Source organism: Chroicocephalus ridibundus, chromosome 1 (assembly GCF_963924245.1).
Source record: "Chroicocephalus ridibundus chromosome 1, bChrRid1.1, whole genome shotgun sequence".
NCBI classification, from domain to species: Eukaryota; Metazoa; Chordata; class Aves; order Charadriiformes; family Laridae; genus Chroicocephalus; species Chroicocephalus ridibundus.
Genome location: NC_086284.1, coordinates 102,390,554 through 102,405,864, shown reverse-complemented (window position 1 = coordinate 102,405,864; position 15,311 = coordinate 102,390,554). Strand labels below are relative to the sequence as shown.

Genomic DNA, 15,311 nt, shown 5'->3' with positions numbered 1-15,311 from the left:
CAAACCTTGCTGACATCTAGCAACATAGGTACCTGAACATCAATGCTAAATCATTAAGTCCATCACTGCATTTCTGGGTGGGAGTACACTATTCATCTGTCTTTTCTCATCAAAGTCCAAATAAAGTGTCTTAAGAACTGAATACGCCAAATTTCCCCCCAGTTGAAGTTTTCTTAGTTTGGGTTTTTTTCTTGAGTAGGTACGTCCTGTTTTACCTTCAGAATCTAACTAGATTTTACTTAAATAGACCAGGTTTTAATGCTATGAGAATGCTTTAGGACACAATTTTCACAGAATATTTAGAACCTCTTTAAGTGCTATTGATAATTTGATTCATTCCTGTTCTCTAAGTGGATTCATGCAGGTATGTTGCATTTTTAAATGAAGAAATTTGATGTGTTCTGTCAGCAAAACGGCTGCCCAGTTCTAAATGATCTGGCAAAATCTCTTATTTATGAAAGTGGCAGCACTCTTGACTTGGCAGAGAGCTGCTATGATACTTCCTAGCTTCCATTGATTATTTTTTTAAAGTGAGAGACGAGCTGCTTTAAAAGAACATAGAAGACTACTTAGACTTATTTTTGTGTACTAACAGTAGGAAAATGAAAGCAGACATCTTTCAGAAACATTATAAAATGTTTTGTTATAGGACTGTGCTTTTTTTTCTGTATTGGTGATATAGCACAGATTGACATAAACCTGGCATTCCTAAACCTAAGCGTCTCTCTAGGAGAATACTTTTTACATTAGCCAGCAGGAGAACTAGTGTCATAGCTAGCATAGGAGTGAAGGTATGATTCTTCCATACATAAAATCCAGCCACGCCTGTTTGCTGTTGTTCTGAAACAGGTGTGTTTTGCTTTTTTAATCTAAATGTGTTGCAAAATACTAGAAAATCATGTCTGAATAACTTATTTTTTTCTCCATAAAAATATATCGATACTTTTTGGTGAAAAAAAGGAAGATTTAAATGCAAGTCTTGATACTTTGGCATAGCGCCTTAGTCTTGTACTTCAACATCTGCTGCTAACAAGTTGAGATGCAGAGTTCTGAGGGCTCCTTCTGCTGTAGGCTGAGGGGCCCCTTAATGGAATTCCTCTGGGAAGCTGAATTTTGATATGAAATGTTTCACATGCCATGGCTACAGGTAACCTTTCAAAACACTGCACAGGTGATAAGTTATGAAGACTATTTACTTATCCATAACTCCTTGTCAGCACTTTGGCTGTTTATAATGAGATTCTATATTCCTTTCCTTTATTATTGTATGAGATCCATGTGCATGGAAGGAAAAAACATGTTTCATAAATAGGGAAATGTGATTGCAAAACTTCTAAAACAGGCAGTGGGGAGTTGGAGTCATGCCTGTTAAATTATTTTTAACTTTGTGTTGAAACTTCATCAGATGACCTGTTTATTGTGATCCATCGGTGCTTCTACATGTTTATTGTTATCTTACAGTGCTTCACGTTTGCCAGAACTTAAATGTGGATTATCGTTTTGTAATTGTGTGCATCTTTTAGTTTACCAGGAAATTTCACCTTGCTATGAGAACTGAAGATGGATCCAGAAGAGCAGGAGTTACTTGGTGATTACAGATACAGAAATTATTCTTCAGCGATTGAGAAAGCTTTGAGAAACTTTGAATCATCAAGTGAATGGGCAGATCTTATATCTTCCCTTGGTAAACTCAATAAGGTACAGTGGCACAGGAATACTTTTCCATGTGTTTATTATCTTTGTATTGCTATGAACTTTCTTGTAATTTACAGTACTTAGCGAAATTGAAAATCCACTCAAGAAAAATATTGGTTCATAAAGGAAGATTAATGGAAGCAGCTAAGTCAGTATCTTTTATATAAATGTGATAAATTCTGGTAAAACCAACAGGTTTCCTTCAGATGGCATTTGTTTCCTTTATACAGCTAAGTTAATCCAGTTTTTGCATCAAAGAAACCCTCAGTATGCTGGTTACCCACTCTAAAGCAGCTAAAAAAGTCTTAATAGAGAACAGGATGTCACAAGTTTTAGTATATATTCCGAGTCAAAGTTTATATTTAAAGATCATGTTTACTTGACTGTGCCCTTCCCTTGTATTTGGGGAAATAATTGATTTGCTGATGGTGGTGTCTTTTATATGACCATGGAAAATATGGCTGAATATAGAAGAAAGAAAAAGACTTTTATGGGAAAACACTTAGGAAGCGTGTCCTCTCCTCCTGACCAAGGTACAAGGTGTATGTTCTTCATGTCCCATTTGGTCTCTTTTAACATAAAGCTCTTTGTGAGAGTTCATGAGGCAAGAGTAGTTCAGAGTTACAGTCACTAAGGAAATAGGGGTGGGAGGAGGCAACTTCTGCAGAATTCGTAAGGAAACATCTGTTGTTACCCGATAGATACCTCACATGCCTTTGCTGTCGTTGCTAAACCTCAATTCTATAGAGTTTTCAAAGAGGAGGAGAATCCATAGAATTATAGAATCATAGAATATCTCAAGATGGAAGGGACCTATAAGAATCATCAAGTCCAACTCCCTGTTCCTCAAAGGACTACCTAAAACTAAACCATATGACTAAGAGCATCATCCAGACGCTCCTTGAACTCTGACAGGTTTGGTGCTCTGACCACTTTCCTGGAGACCCTGTTGCACTGACCAGTCACCCTCTCGGTGAAGACCCCTTTCCTAATGTCCAATCTGAACTTCCCCTGATGCAGCTTCATTCCATTTTCTCATGTCCTATTGCTGGTCACCACCACCTTGAGGAAGCTGTAGACTGCGATGAGGTCACACCTCAGCCTTCTTTTCTCCAAGCTGAACAAACCAAGTGATCTCAGCCACTTCTTGTAAGTCTTGCCCTCCAGACCTTTCACCATCTTGGTTGCCCTCCAATGGACACACAATAGTTTGATGTCCTTCTTACATTGAAGTGCCCAAAACCTCACACAGTACTCAAGGTGGAGCCACACCAGCGCAGTGTAGAGTGGGACAGTCCTCTCCTTTGACCACCCAGTTATGCTGTGCTTGATCCACCTGAGGACACAGTTGGCCCTTTTGGCTGCCAGGGCACACTGTTGACTCCTATTCGACTTGCCATCAACCCAAACCCCCAGATCTCTTTCCGCAATGCTGCATTCCAGCCTCTTGTTCCCCAATTTGTACGTATAACCAAGATTACCCCATCCCAGGTGGAGAATCCAGCACTTGCTGTTGTGAAATTTCATACAGTTGGTGATTGCCCAACTGTCTAGTCTATCCACATGTCACTGTAAGGCCTCTCTACCTTTGAGGGAGTCCACAGATCCTCCTAGTTTAGGGTCATCAACAAGCTTACTTAATGTACACTCAATTCCTGCATCCGAATAATTTATAAAAACATTAAAAAGCACTGGCCCTAAAATTGAGCCCTAGGGAACCTCACTGGTGACTGGCCACCAGCCTGATGTAACCCCATTTACTGTAACCCTTTGAGCCTGACCCATCAGCCAATTGCTCAGTCAACTTATTATGGACTTGTCTAGCTGTGTGCTGGACAATTTATGAAGAAGGGTACTGTGAGAGACAGTATCAAAAGCTATGCTAAATTCCAAAAAACCCACATCTAATGGCTTCCCTTCATCAACTAGATGGATGACCTTGTCATAAAAGGAAATTAAGTTGGTAAAGCAGTACTTTCCCCTTGTGAACCCGTGCTGGCTATGACCAAGGACTGTGTTGTCTCTCAAGTGTTTTTCAGTAACTCCCAGAATAACCTTCTCCATAATTTTACCAGGTGCTGAAGTGAGACTGACAGGCCTGTAATTACCAGGGTCTTCCTTCTTACCCTTCTTGAAAATTGGGACGTGTCCTAGGTTGAACGACACAGGACTAAATTCTCTTCTAATGCTTGGGAAAAATGAACTCTTAGAAGACTCTAGTGTTTGAATTTGTGAAAATATTTACTTTATAGTGAGCTAAGATATGTGGGATTCAAAGTCTCAGTGTTGTCAAGCCTTGCCAGGTGCAGGGATGAGGAGGAGCGAAGCCTGGGCACTTGACCCTTGCTGGCCAACAGGATTATTACATACCATGAACGTCATATTCTATATAAATTAGAAAGTTTGCTGTGTAGTTGCTCTCTCCCTTGATGGCGGCAGTCCAGAGAGCTCCTTGCCCCGCTGCCAGACCCCTGAGCCCCCTCCCTTCCTCCCAAAGCTGTAGCACTCGCAGTGTCCGACATTTGCTGTCCACTGCTGGGACTGTACAGCTTCCTGCTGATATAATTGGCTGAGTATAATTCTTTTATATCTTACATTAATATCAGTATTAATATTGGTTCTTTAGTATTATTGTTAATTATTTGGTCTTATCCTATTAAATCTATTTATGTTTCAACCCTCGCATTTCCTTGTTTTCCCCGATTCCCCTTCACAGCTGGGGAGGGATCATCGGGTGATAGAATAATTGTCTAAACGACAGTAAATTGTTATGGGTTTTCTCAAACCATAACAGGACAACATTTGTCAAATTGATGTTTTTTTAAGGTCAGCCGTGTTCTTTTCTCTTCAGAGGAGAGAAGCTGAATATTGTTCTGTCAATAGAAGTTACACATTTCAGCCTTCAGTGTTTCATCATCATTCCTCTCGAGTCAGTAAGGAGAGCTAGAGGTCTTCAGAATGCTTTTCTCAAAAGGGAAAATAAGAAATAATTAGAGTGAGAGATTTCTTGCCTGTGGCAAGAGGTAGGCTTTGATCTTTTATCTTGACCTAGATGAACGCGCTGAACTGATTAACACCTATCTGAAACTCATTCAGGTACAAAATTGCCAAAATGTAACTCAGCAGAGTAGAAACCAAGCAAAAAAGCATTTAGCTGTTACATCAGTCCATCTGCTGTGGTATTTTATGGACTTAATCATTCTAGGAGCTTAAGAATTGGGAGAGCAAATCATCCCCAGTGTTCATCTGCTTCTGCCTGTTACCTGAAAATAAGGATGATATGACAGGGGAATGTGCTGCCAAAAGGAAGATTGTGAAATAGGATGTCAATAGCTATTCTCTTAATTCCTGTGATTACTTGATCTCTTACATCCTAAAACATAAATATTGTTGTTGAGTTCTGTTAGTATTGGGGAGAGGGGGAGGTGTTTCTAACATAAGAGCTTCTACAGCCAGTTCTGAGGGTGAATGAATGAACAGGGAGAGAATGGGTAGGAGGAAGGAGATCAACAGTACCCCAATGATAAAAGTGTTCTTAAACACTGCACATGGTTATATTCAGGAACCTGGGTGTCAGTAACTGGTGTGCAGTGATAACTATCATTAAGCAAATGTGAAAATGCTGAGAAAGGGAGAGACAAAAGAGGATGAGTACATCGAGGAGTTTTGGAAGTACTTTTTATGCTTCTAGAGTAGCATGGAAGATCTCTCTTAAGCCCATATTTCTTAAGGATCTTCATATTGTTGACTTTAATTGTGGATGTTCTTGCTTATATTGTAATATTTTCTGTGGTGGTGTAATGTTCTGAGGGTGTAATACTTTCTGAGGCTTTTTCTCCTGTAGGCACGCTTCAGCAATACTTTGCACTACTGAGTCCCTCAAATTAACACACACACGCTCTTATTTCTGTAGGAGCTCAGTGCCATTAATCTTTCAATACAAGGGTCTGGAGGAGTCAGCACAGGTTCTTGCTGCTTAAAGATGAGGGAAAAAGAATGGAGGGAGCTGATCCAGATCCCTTCGGCCTTGGCTGAAACAAGTGATCTTGAAGCTCTTGCTGCTGTTACTGCTGGTGAAAAGACAACTCTGCTACTTCTTTCTATTACTACTTAGCTACCAAGGTTAAACTGAGGGTTGTTTTTCACAGTTTCTCTGCTGCTTCTTTGGTTCTAACTGATGTTTCACAATGACTTGCAGAAACAAGGAAGGAACAGAGAAACCAATTGATTTTAATCTGAATGGTCAGCCGAACGGGTCAGTCTGTACATCTAGAAAGATTATTTTTTGTCACTCAAGGGAGATGAGCCTTATCTAACTTCACATGACTTCAGTGTGGACAGCTTTACCTTGAATTGCTTTTAGGCAGAGAGAGGAATAAGGGGTTTTATTTGTTGTTGTTGTTGTTGTGACTCATCTCTTGCTATTTAAAGTAGGTCAGATGAACACTGTCCTAAAATTGCACGTGTTCCTCACTGGTTTTACAGGAAGCCTGAAGTGAGTTACTGCAGTGTTGCCCATGTTTTTTAGCTGACCTAGGCTTCTGAGGTTAAGAAAGATGAATCTCCTCTGCAGTGTTCTGAACCGAACTGCAGGTACTAAGCAGGAGCATGAGTGAAAGATGGAGAGAAACTGTATTTTCTAACAACAGCTAGAGTTGGCAGAATTTGCTAACTTATGTTACATCCCAAGTTTTTAAGGGAAAGATTTTTTGGGTTAAAACTAAAGTTTGAATAGTGTGGGTGTTAGGCATCATCATGGTGAAGGAGAAACAGTGGAAAGTAATGCTTATAAAAACTTACAGAAGAATATGAATGGACCGATGGAAGCAGGTGGATTAAACAGGCAGTAAATATGGATGTTAATATTTTAAAGAGGGTCTTCAGCTTTGCCCTGAAACTTACTCATATTCCACTTGTAAATATCTCTGCTTTGCTTCTGTTCAAGCTCTTGTTACTATAAGATGGTAATTTAGTAGCTGCAGCCTAGGCTGCTCCATGCTTCAAGAAACAGGCTTATTCTCCTCTCAGTACTGTTCTTGGATACAGCTTTGAAGCATGTTTTTACTGTTTTTTTTTTTAAATATGCATATGTTCACATTTGGAAAGCACTGTTTTGTGACTAAGGTTTTCAGATATTCAGTACAGATTGCTGCATCCAGAATACAGTAATCCTTTTCAATTGTCTTAGTACTAAAACGTGATTTTGCTATTGCAGATTTTGCCATCTTGTTCCAATGTTTTAAAAGGATACAACTCTGCAAAATCGCTTCAATGCTTTGATAGAAAAAAAATGCTGGGGGGGAGGGGTGTTATTTTTTTAAACCTAGAAAGAGGTGGTGGTTCAGCATATGTGGATTTGTCAATTAAATAAGTGCTTTTAATGTTGTTTTCATATCCAAAATGCTTGACACTGTTCTATTTGGAATATAAACAGATATGTATATTATATAAAATATATATGAAAGTATTCATGTAGGGGGAACTTTGGACAATTAAGAAGCTAAAAATACCATGAAGTTAGGAAAATTCAGGTGCATAGTTTGCATTAGGGTTTTTAATACAGATTATAGCCATATGTCTTCCAGAAATTTTAACTTTGGGTGCAGGCAAACAGTAGATAAGTGACAAAGTTTGCAAAATGAAGAACCGAGCAGTAGTAAATATTGGATTCCACAGCCTGCTTTTGTAGGGAAACTATGAAAGAAGGTTTCCAAAAAAGTCTCTGGAATTTACTGATTCACAGAAAAGCACAGAATCTCACTGAATTTTTGCTAAATGAATGTTTAAACTCCCCCGTTTATTCATTAAATCTAAACAAAAAACCCAAATGAAAAAGCCACCCAACCTACCAAAAAAACCCAACGTGCATCTGTTTGACAAGAATAATGGACAGGATTTTGTCACGCATGTTGTCAGAAATACCTAGTTCAACAAGTTTTCGGATATTGGTTGTATGGAACTTGCACGTAAGCTTTACTAGTGACCATTGACACTGAGCCTGGCTGGCTCAGTGCCCCTTTTCTGAGAAAGATGTTAATTTATAGTTATTGTTTACCATGAAAACAAAATACTATAACACTTGAAAAATCAGTTGTTGTAGGGGGATTTATTTTATGCTTACAGCATAGTTGACTTGCTCAGTAATGATAGCAATATTTGCTTTAAAGGAGCACTTTCAAACTGCTTTTTTATCCTTGAACACAAGGATAAATGTGTAAATGTGCAGATTCTAAGTTCTTGCAATTCTGCAGTTTCAAAGTTTTTTTTAATTTGACTTTCAATAGAAAATAAGTATGTTACTTTTTGTTTCTGTAGGATTTTCTTGTTTCAAAAACTTCAAGGTGAATATGTTCTCAACTAAACACTTGATCTGTTTGGAGGGGAAGGGGGAAGAAAGTACAAAAATCATTGCAGCTGCACAATTATTGTTTGTTTCAGTAGTAACACTTAATGTCACAATATGTCTGTTCTTGAGGAAAGAGAAGAGAAGGATTCTTCTGAAATACGGATTTAATGAGCATAGCTATTAATTACACCAGTTGCTTCATATGAGAATCCTGGCTGCCATGGCTTTATAACAACTGTTGGCCGAATTACAAACACAAGCACCACTTGCCTTCTGTTGAAGGCAAGCTTTATATCTTTGAGAAGAAGGGAAGCTTTGCCTCGTAATTGCTTTATGGAACTTCACCACACCCGATGCACAGATGCGATGTGCAGGACGAGGGATATTTTATACATCTTTTTTTCCCCCTTTTTGATATAACTCCAGCTCGTAGTTTAGTTTCCTCACAACCTTCTTTGAACTTCATGCTGCTGTTTTTATGGAAGCTGAAGCTCTGTTTAGAATTTTTTTTACTTGGAAAATGAATCAGTGGAAAATGGAATCACAGGCTTTCCTTCTCCCCCTCTCCTCCCAACCACCGTTGTCTAAAACAAGAATTATAGTATCTCCTAGTTGAAGATAAAGTTATAAATTGATGTGCTGCCTTTTTTATGGAATTCTAATTATGTAAATAAAAATATTTACTTGATTTGCTTGGTGGTTTATGTCTAGGCAAATTGATCTAACTAATCTCTAGTGGTGCTATAAAGCAGTGCAGAATGACTTAAACCAGTAACTGTGGAAAGACTTCTTTACTTTGAGGGTGGCAGAGCACTGGATCAGGCTGCCCAGAGAGGTGGTGGAGTCTCCTTCTCTGGAGACATTCAAAACCCACCTGGACGCGTTCCTGTGCAACTTGCTCTAGGTGACCCTGCTTTGGCAGGGGGGTTGGACTAGATGATCTCCAAAAGTGCCTTCCAACCCCTACCATTCTGTGAAATGTGAATATTCTTCTGTGTGTGTATGTATGTCTGTGTTTGTTTTAAGGCACATGTATACACTTCTGAAAAGAATAATCTTCCCTTTCTACCCCTTATAGCCCACGTTCAAGAAACTCTGAGCATGCTTATACATTAGAAAATGTTTAGTGTATATAAGGTATTCTCTAGTGAGTCATAAAGAAAAAGTATCTGTAAAAAGTTGAAAACTGTACATGCATGTGGACACAAGTCATTACTTTGCATATCTCATTTTTTCCTGACTTGCTGATTAAAGTCTTTATTTTAAAAGCCAGTGGTAGGCCAAATACCTCTTGGTTTTCTGGGATTGTTGGTTTCTCACTGATCTGTGAAAACCAAAGCCTGTGATGATCTATTAAGCGTGGAGTGCTTGCTGGCAGTTCAGGCTTCTCAAGCCAACCCTTACTTAGCAGTTCCAGTGGCATTTAATGCTTCTGCCACCATAACTGCTCATGTGGAAAGCAGTTGGAGACAAGGAGGAAAAGTAGATCGTGCATGGGCTTCAGCCCATATGTAACTAAAGGTGGCCAAATTAAGCTCACAAGAATCAAAAGAATGGGTGAATAATAGATGTTGAAACCTGTGAGTGGAGTTGTCCATCTGTGGTCATTAGTGTTGTATTCTGAATGTGGAAGCGATGGTTTGGAATGGGCTCTTCATCTGCATACAGTGCCAGTGATACCAGGCTTGCTACCACAACATTTAACTACCTGTAACAGCTGAAATTATAATGGCATTTCAGCAGTCCTAGATCTCACAGACAACAGATTCTTTTTTTCAGTTGTGAGAGCTCAGGTTATTTAAAAATCAAGTTTCTTACCTTTGCCTGTCGGCTCACAGAAACTAATTAGCATTTGGAAATATGTATATTATCGTGTCACTGTGATTTCAACGAACAGTTTTAGATCCATCTGCTAATTACTGTCTTTCCACCTTTTTAAAATTCTTTAAGCCCTGCAATTCTGGGGAAGCTGTTAAGAATCCGAACCTTTCAAAAAAGTAGCAGCCATCTGAGCTCTCTGCTGGAATGGCTCATGGCGCAACCACAGTCTTCTAATATATTGCAGTGTGGCTTAAAATCCCTTGCATCTGCTGGAAGATCAGGGACAACTGTTCACCAGGAGCACCTACTCTTGAAAAGAATTTTAGCTCGTGTCCAACTGTGTATTTCATCATGCAAGTCAGGAAAAAAAGGATGACATGCTTTTGAGCAGGGAGTTTCATCTCGGAATCATTCTGATGTGATGGGCTGAAACTCTCTGCAGCTTATGTATAAAGATCATAATAAATGTCTTCAAATCTTGCGTCCTGTTCTTGTCTTCTGATTCTTTAGGTGAAGCAGTATAGTTGGCGCACATACATGAATGTAGTCTTGTTCTAAGTTAGGCTCACGCGCTGGAATTCAGACATATGAAGCGTTCGGAGTTACCCAGGAGAAATACTTAAAACTGAATTATCCCTGAATATCCACTATTCAACTCCTAATATGCCTGGAGTATTTTTTCCTCTCTGACTAGATGTTTTGCTTAGCTATTCCTGATGTTTGGTGAAGGAGAGTTCTTATTTGCTGGTGGAGATTTACTTCGCATCCTTAGGAAATTAAATAAGCAAAATGACATTTTTTATGAGATGGCATTATTTCTGTAATGCATCAGATTCTCTTTGTAATAAACAGTGAATGTTTCCATTTTCTACCTATTTGATTTACTTCTTAACTGATAGAATATTAAGATGTTATTTGTTCAATCTTAAAATTGAGAGGAAAAATATTTACCACTGGCATATTTGTTTGTAATTACCTTCTTTTATATATACAGAGGGTGTGGGCAAATACATACCAACCAATATAAACAGAATGTTTCAAAGTCCAGCTTTCAAGCAGTCTTCAAAGTTGTTACAAGTACTAAGGTTTCTAATCTTTAATATTGAAATAATATTACTCATGTAATATATGAGTAAATCTCTCAAACAGAAAAGATATAAAAACATATAAAATATAACACCACAAATATAACCTGGTTTAGTTTCATGTGTGAAATATTGCTGTATTCTTGGATTCTAGTTTTTAGTACCTATTAAAATGCAAATCTCGTGCTCGTAGCGGGGGAGTGAAGGAAGGAAATTAATTGGCTTTAAAAGGCATCTGTACTGTATGTTTAAGAATGGTGTGACATTTCTATTTACTGTTGTTACAAACTCTCAGCCTTTTTCTTCTTGAGTAAATTTTATTTACTAGAAACTCTTTACTAACAGCTGGTCTCTCCGTTTAGGCAGGGCAGCAAATGGGAGAAATAATGCAATAGTAGTCTCACAGATTCTAGGTTCTCATGCCCACCAACTGCAAAGTCTTAAACAATAAGTTGCACATGCCTTTGAAAGGTGATGGGGTTTATCTCTCCCTCTTACTGCTGATGACAGTGTTCAGCATTCAAGTGAATGCCACAATCATTGCTGAACTGTTTTGGTTTTTTTCTCAGAAATAAGCAAGGAAGGGTTAGTTCACTTGTCTGCTGCTTTTTCAAAACCTTTTTTCAGGCAGGACAGAAGAACCTCAAGTTAAAACAATTACATGGGATAAGACCATGACTTAACCTTTGGGAGAGTCAAGAATTTGCCTAATCCTGAACATCCCAAATTCAATCAGCAGTGAAACATCTGTTCTCATTAGAAGACAGTGATCAAAAGCTAAAGTGCCATTAACTTGCAACTTCTTTTTTTAATTGTCTCTGAATTGAAAAGACATACTTATTTACCCTGCTGAAATGCGTGCATGGTTCAAGGAAGAGAGTAATTTTTCCACAGAAAGATGCCACGGTTTGTTTTTTCCAGAGACCTGGTCTGTCTGCAATAGTTAACTATTTCCTGTCCTGAAGATCTTTTACTTATACATCAACACAGTGGGTATAGTTAACAAAGCTTACTGAATGCAGCCATACTGAATTACAAATAACTTCTAAGATGTTATTGTCCCATTTAATTATGCCTGCTTTGGTCCGAAGGTTTTTTCTTTATATCTCAACTATACATAAAATGAAAAATTACAAGGAAAGATAGTTACTTAATTCTTACTTTATTCCCTGTCCTTAAAAGCTGAGATGCTGCTCTTGTCACTTCTCTGCTTCCCCAGGAGATAGGATAAGGGTACCCTGTCTCTGTCCTGCCCTTTGACTTATTTTTCCAGCCTGTAGATGATGTAAGACCAGCCTTTACTAGATTGTTCATGACTGATTCCATATGAAAACTCAATTGCAGAATTTTGCTGTTTCAGTGTAACAAAATGCTTTTATGAGAGAAAACTCTTGAATGCATTTAGTTCTTCTCGATGTGCTAGTAGGAAACCTTTGAACGTGCAGTCATGATATACATCATCTTTTACATTAGAGCTATTCTCATCTCCTTTCTTCTGCAGGCCCTTCAGAGTAACCTGAAGTATTCTTTATTACCAAGACGGCTGATCATCAGTAAAAGATTATCTCAGTGTTTGCATCCAGCACTACCTAGTGGAGTGCATTTAAAGGCACTAGAAACCTATGAAATAATCTTTAAAATTATTGGGACAAAATGGCTTGCCAAGGATTTATTCTTATACAGGTAAACTTTTCTTTAAAGGCATATGTATTTCACAGTCTATTTTAATTAACTAAATTTTTTTCTTACTTTTTTTTATTTTTTCCTTTTTTTAAAAAAAAAGCTCTGGTTTGTTTCCTCTGCTGGCAAACGCAGCAATGTCAGTGAGGCCTGTTCTCCTTGGTTTGTACGAGAAATACTTTCTTCCTCTCCAAAAGTCCCTCCTGCCTGGTCTTCAAGCCTTTGTAATTGGACTGCTGCCTGGATTGGAAGAAGGATCAGAAATTTATGACAGGTGAGAACTAATATTAATTTAAAAACAATATAAAGTATCTATAGCTAGAACATAGGAAGTTCCGTTCAAATACACGGAAAAACTTCTTTACAGTGAGGGTGACAGAGCACTGGAACAGGCTGCCCAGGGAGGTTGTGGAGTCCCTTTCTCTGGAGATTTTCGAGACCTGCCTGGATGCAGCCCTGAGGGATGTGCTTTAGGCGATCCTGCTCTAGCAGGGGAGTTGGACTAGATGATCTCTAGAGGTCCCTTCCAACTCTGAAGATTCCGTGATTCCGTGATTTTGCTTTCCTGTGGAACTCTCAAGAAAATTCTGTCAGCTCTGTGTATAGAAAGCTTGATAAAAGAGCTTCTAAGGGTGGAAGAATGGTGAGTCCCTGAAAGATGAAACTAATAGTGCTAAAGTAGAAAAACCCTTTCCCCTTCTATTTTCATCTTAGGAGGAAAAGAGGAGAGAAGAGGAAAAGGAGGGTTAAAAATAGATGTGCTGAGAGAATTAAAGCTCCTCTGAACTCGTAAATAATTAACCTGACTCCCCAAACCACTGCTCTGTTGATAAATTCAATTTAAATATTGTAACACAAGAGAGCAACTGAATTTTTTCCAGTCTTTCTATACTAGATACTTACCCTCGGGTTCTGAAGACACAAGCAAGAGGCAATTCGTATAAAATATATTGTGGAAAAATGTATCTCTCTTAGTCTTGGGTGCTCATGGAAGTAATGACGATGGCATTCAGTACCATAAAGTCAGGATCAGGAAGTGTGCTGAGAAGACCAGCTCAGCACCCATTTGTGTAGTGGTTTTACTTCAGTTACCAGAACTGTTTTATAAGATCTTTTAAGAACTCAACCACTGTAGATTTCATCCAAATGTTTCTTTGCTTAAAGAGTCACTAAACGTTGCACTGGCAACGTACTTTCTTCTGTATTACCAGTCTGGATGTGTTGCTGTTCTCTCTGCCCTTTCTGAATCTTAAATAGCTGTATGTACACTTTAAAAAAAAAAAAAAAAAGAGTGACACATGCCAGGCTGCATAGATTACAGTTGATAAAATACTTCTAATGCTTCTTTTTAAAAGCAAGTAGGCTTGAAGGCTCATATCAATTGCTGGAGCAGCTAAGAGTATGTGTTCCCAACTTGTTGAGTAGCATTCAGTTGCTAGAACATCATATCTATGGTCAAGTATATACCACTTATACATCTGCTGTAGAAACATGAATTTTAGTATGTGCTTTTTGTCAGACAGGCTTATAAGTGATGGTGCATAGTTTTCTCTTTCCTACAGCACTAGTTGCTGGGGACTTGGGGGACAAAGGGGATCCCTTGGAACAAAATCTCCTGTCTATCCGAAGCCTTTTTAGGGAGACTGAACCTATTTTGAAGCTGACTAAATTTGAAATAGTGAGTTAATGGGAACTGCAGATTAACTTCCAAGATCCGACTTCTGGTTTTATACCTTTTTTCCCTATTCTTATTGGTATTGTTTTCCTCATCACCAGCAGAGTTAAAGAAGTTGTTATCCCACTCTACTCGGCGCTTGTCAGGCCACATCTGGAATACTGTGTTCGGTTTTAGTCCCTGCTATACAAAAAACATGCGGACAAGCTGGAGAGTGTCCAGAGAAGGGCCACCAAGATGATCAAAGGACTCGGAAGCCTGTGATATGAGGAAAGGCTGAGAGAATAGGGTTTGTTCAGCCTTGAGAAAAGAAGGCTTAGGGAAGACCTTAACCATACGTTCCAGTATTTAAAGGGTGGCTACAAAGAAGATGGAGACTCCCTTTTTACAAGGAGCCACATGGAAAAGACAAGGGACAAGTTGCTCCTGGGGAGATTCCAATTGGACACAGAATGAATATTTTTCACGATGAGAACAATCAGCCATTGGAATAATCTCCCCAGGGAAGTGGTGGATTCCCCATCATTGGACACTTTTAAGATTCAGCTGAGCAGGGTGCTGGGCCATCTTGTCTAGACCGTGCTTTTGCCAGGAAAGGTTGGACCAGATGATCCTTGAGGTCCCTTCCAGCCTGGTATTCTATAGTTCTATGCTTCTTTGCCTTGAAAAAACAGGATCACAGACAGGAACTGACCGTATATTTCACTGTGAAATATATATGCTAAAAGTAATTTAATGGTATTTTATGAAATATAAAAATTACATGAGAAAATCTTTCTTTAGTTTAGTCATCGTAGTGATTCTGGTGCAAGAAAGATAGACCAAGATACCTTGTTGGAAGATGTGTGAGATTAATTTTAAGTTCAGCTTCATGGGATACTCTTCACTGAAAATGTTTAGAATCTTCGACATTGAGGACTAACACTAATACATCCCCTGCTGTTCCTGAAAGTGGCAGAAGTACTAGCTCAGGTTTGGCTTCACCCTAGAAACTATTACCTTCTTAAAC

The 15,311-nt window shown here is 38.7% G+C and overlaps 1 protein-coding gene across 2 annotated transcripts in view; it reads left to right on the top strand.

Annotated features, from left to right (window-relative positions):
* The window catches only part of DOP1B (DOP1 leucine zipper like protein B), a 51,722-nt gene that overhangs the window by 1,029 nt on the left and 35,382 nt on the right, over positions 1 to 15,311 (top strand). For both annotated transcript variants that reach the window (XM_063345817.1, XM_063345808.1), the window contains exons 2-4: positions 1,524 to 1,698; positions 12,449 to 12,630; positions 12,731 to 12,901. In XM_063345817.1, coding sequence (XP_063201887.1) covers positions 1,561 to 1,698; positions 12,449 to 12,630; positions 12,731 to 12,901 — 491 coding nt within the window. In that variant the 5' untranslated portion in view covers positions 1,524 to 1,560. The remainder of the gene's footprint in view (positions 1 to 1,523; positions 1,699 to 12,448; positions 12,631 to 12,730; positions 12,902 to 15,311) is intronic.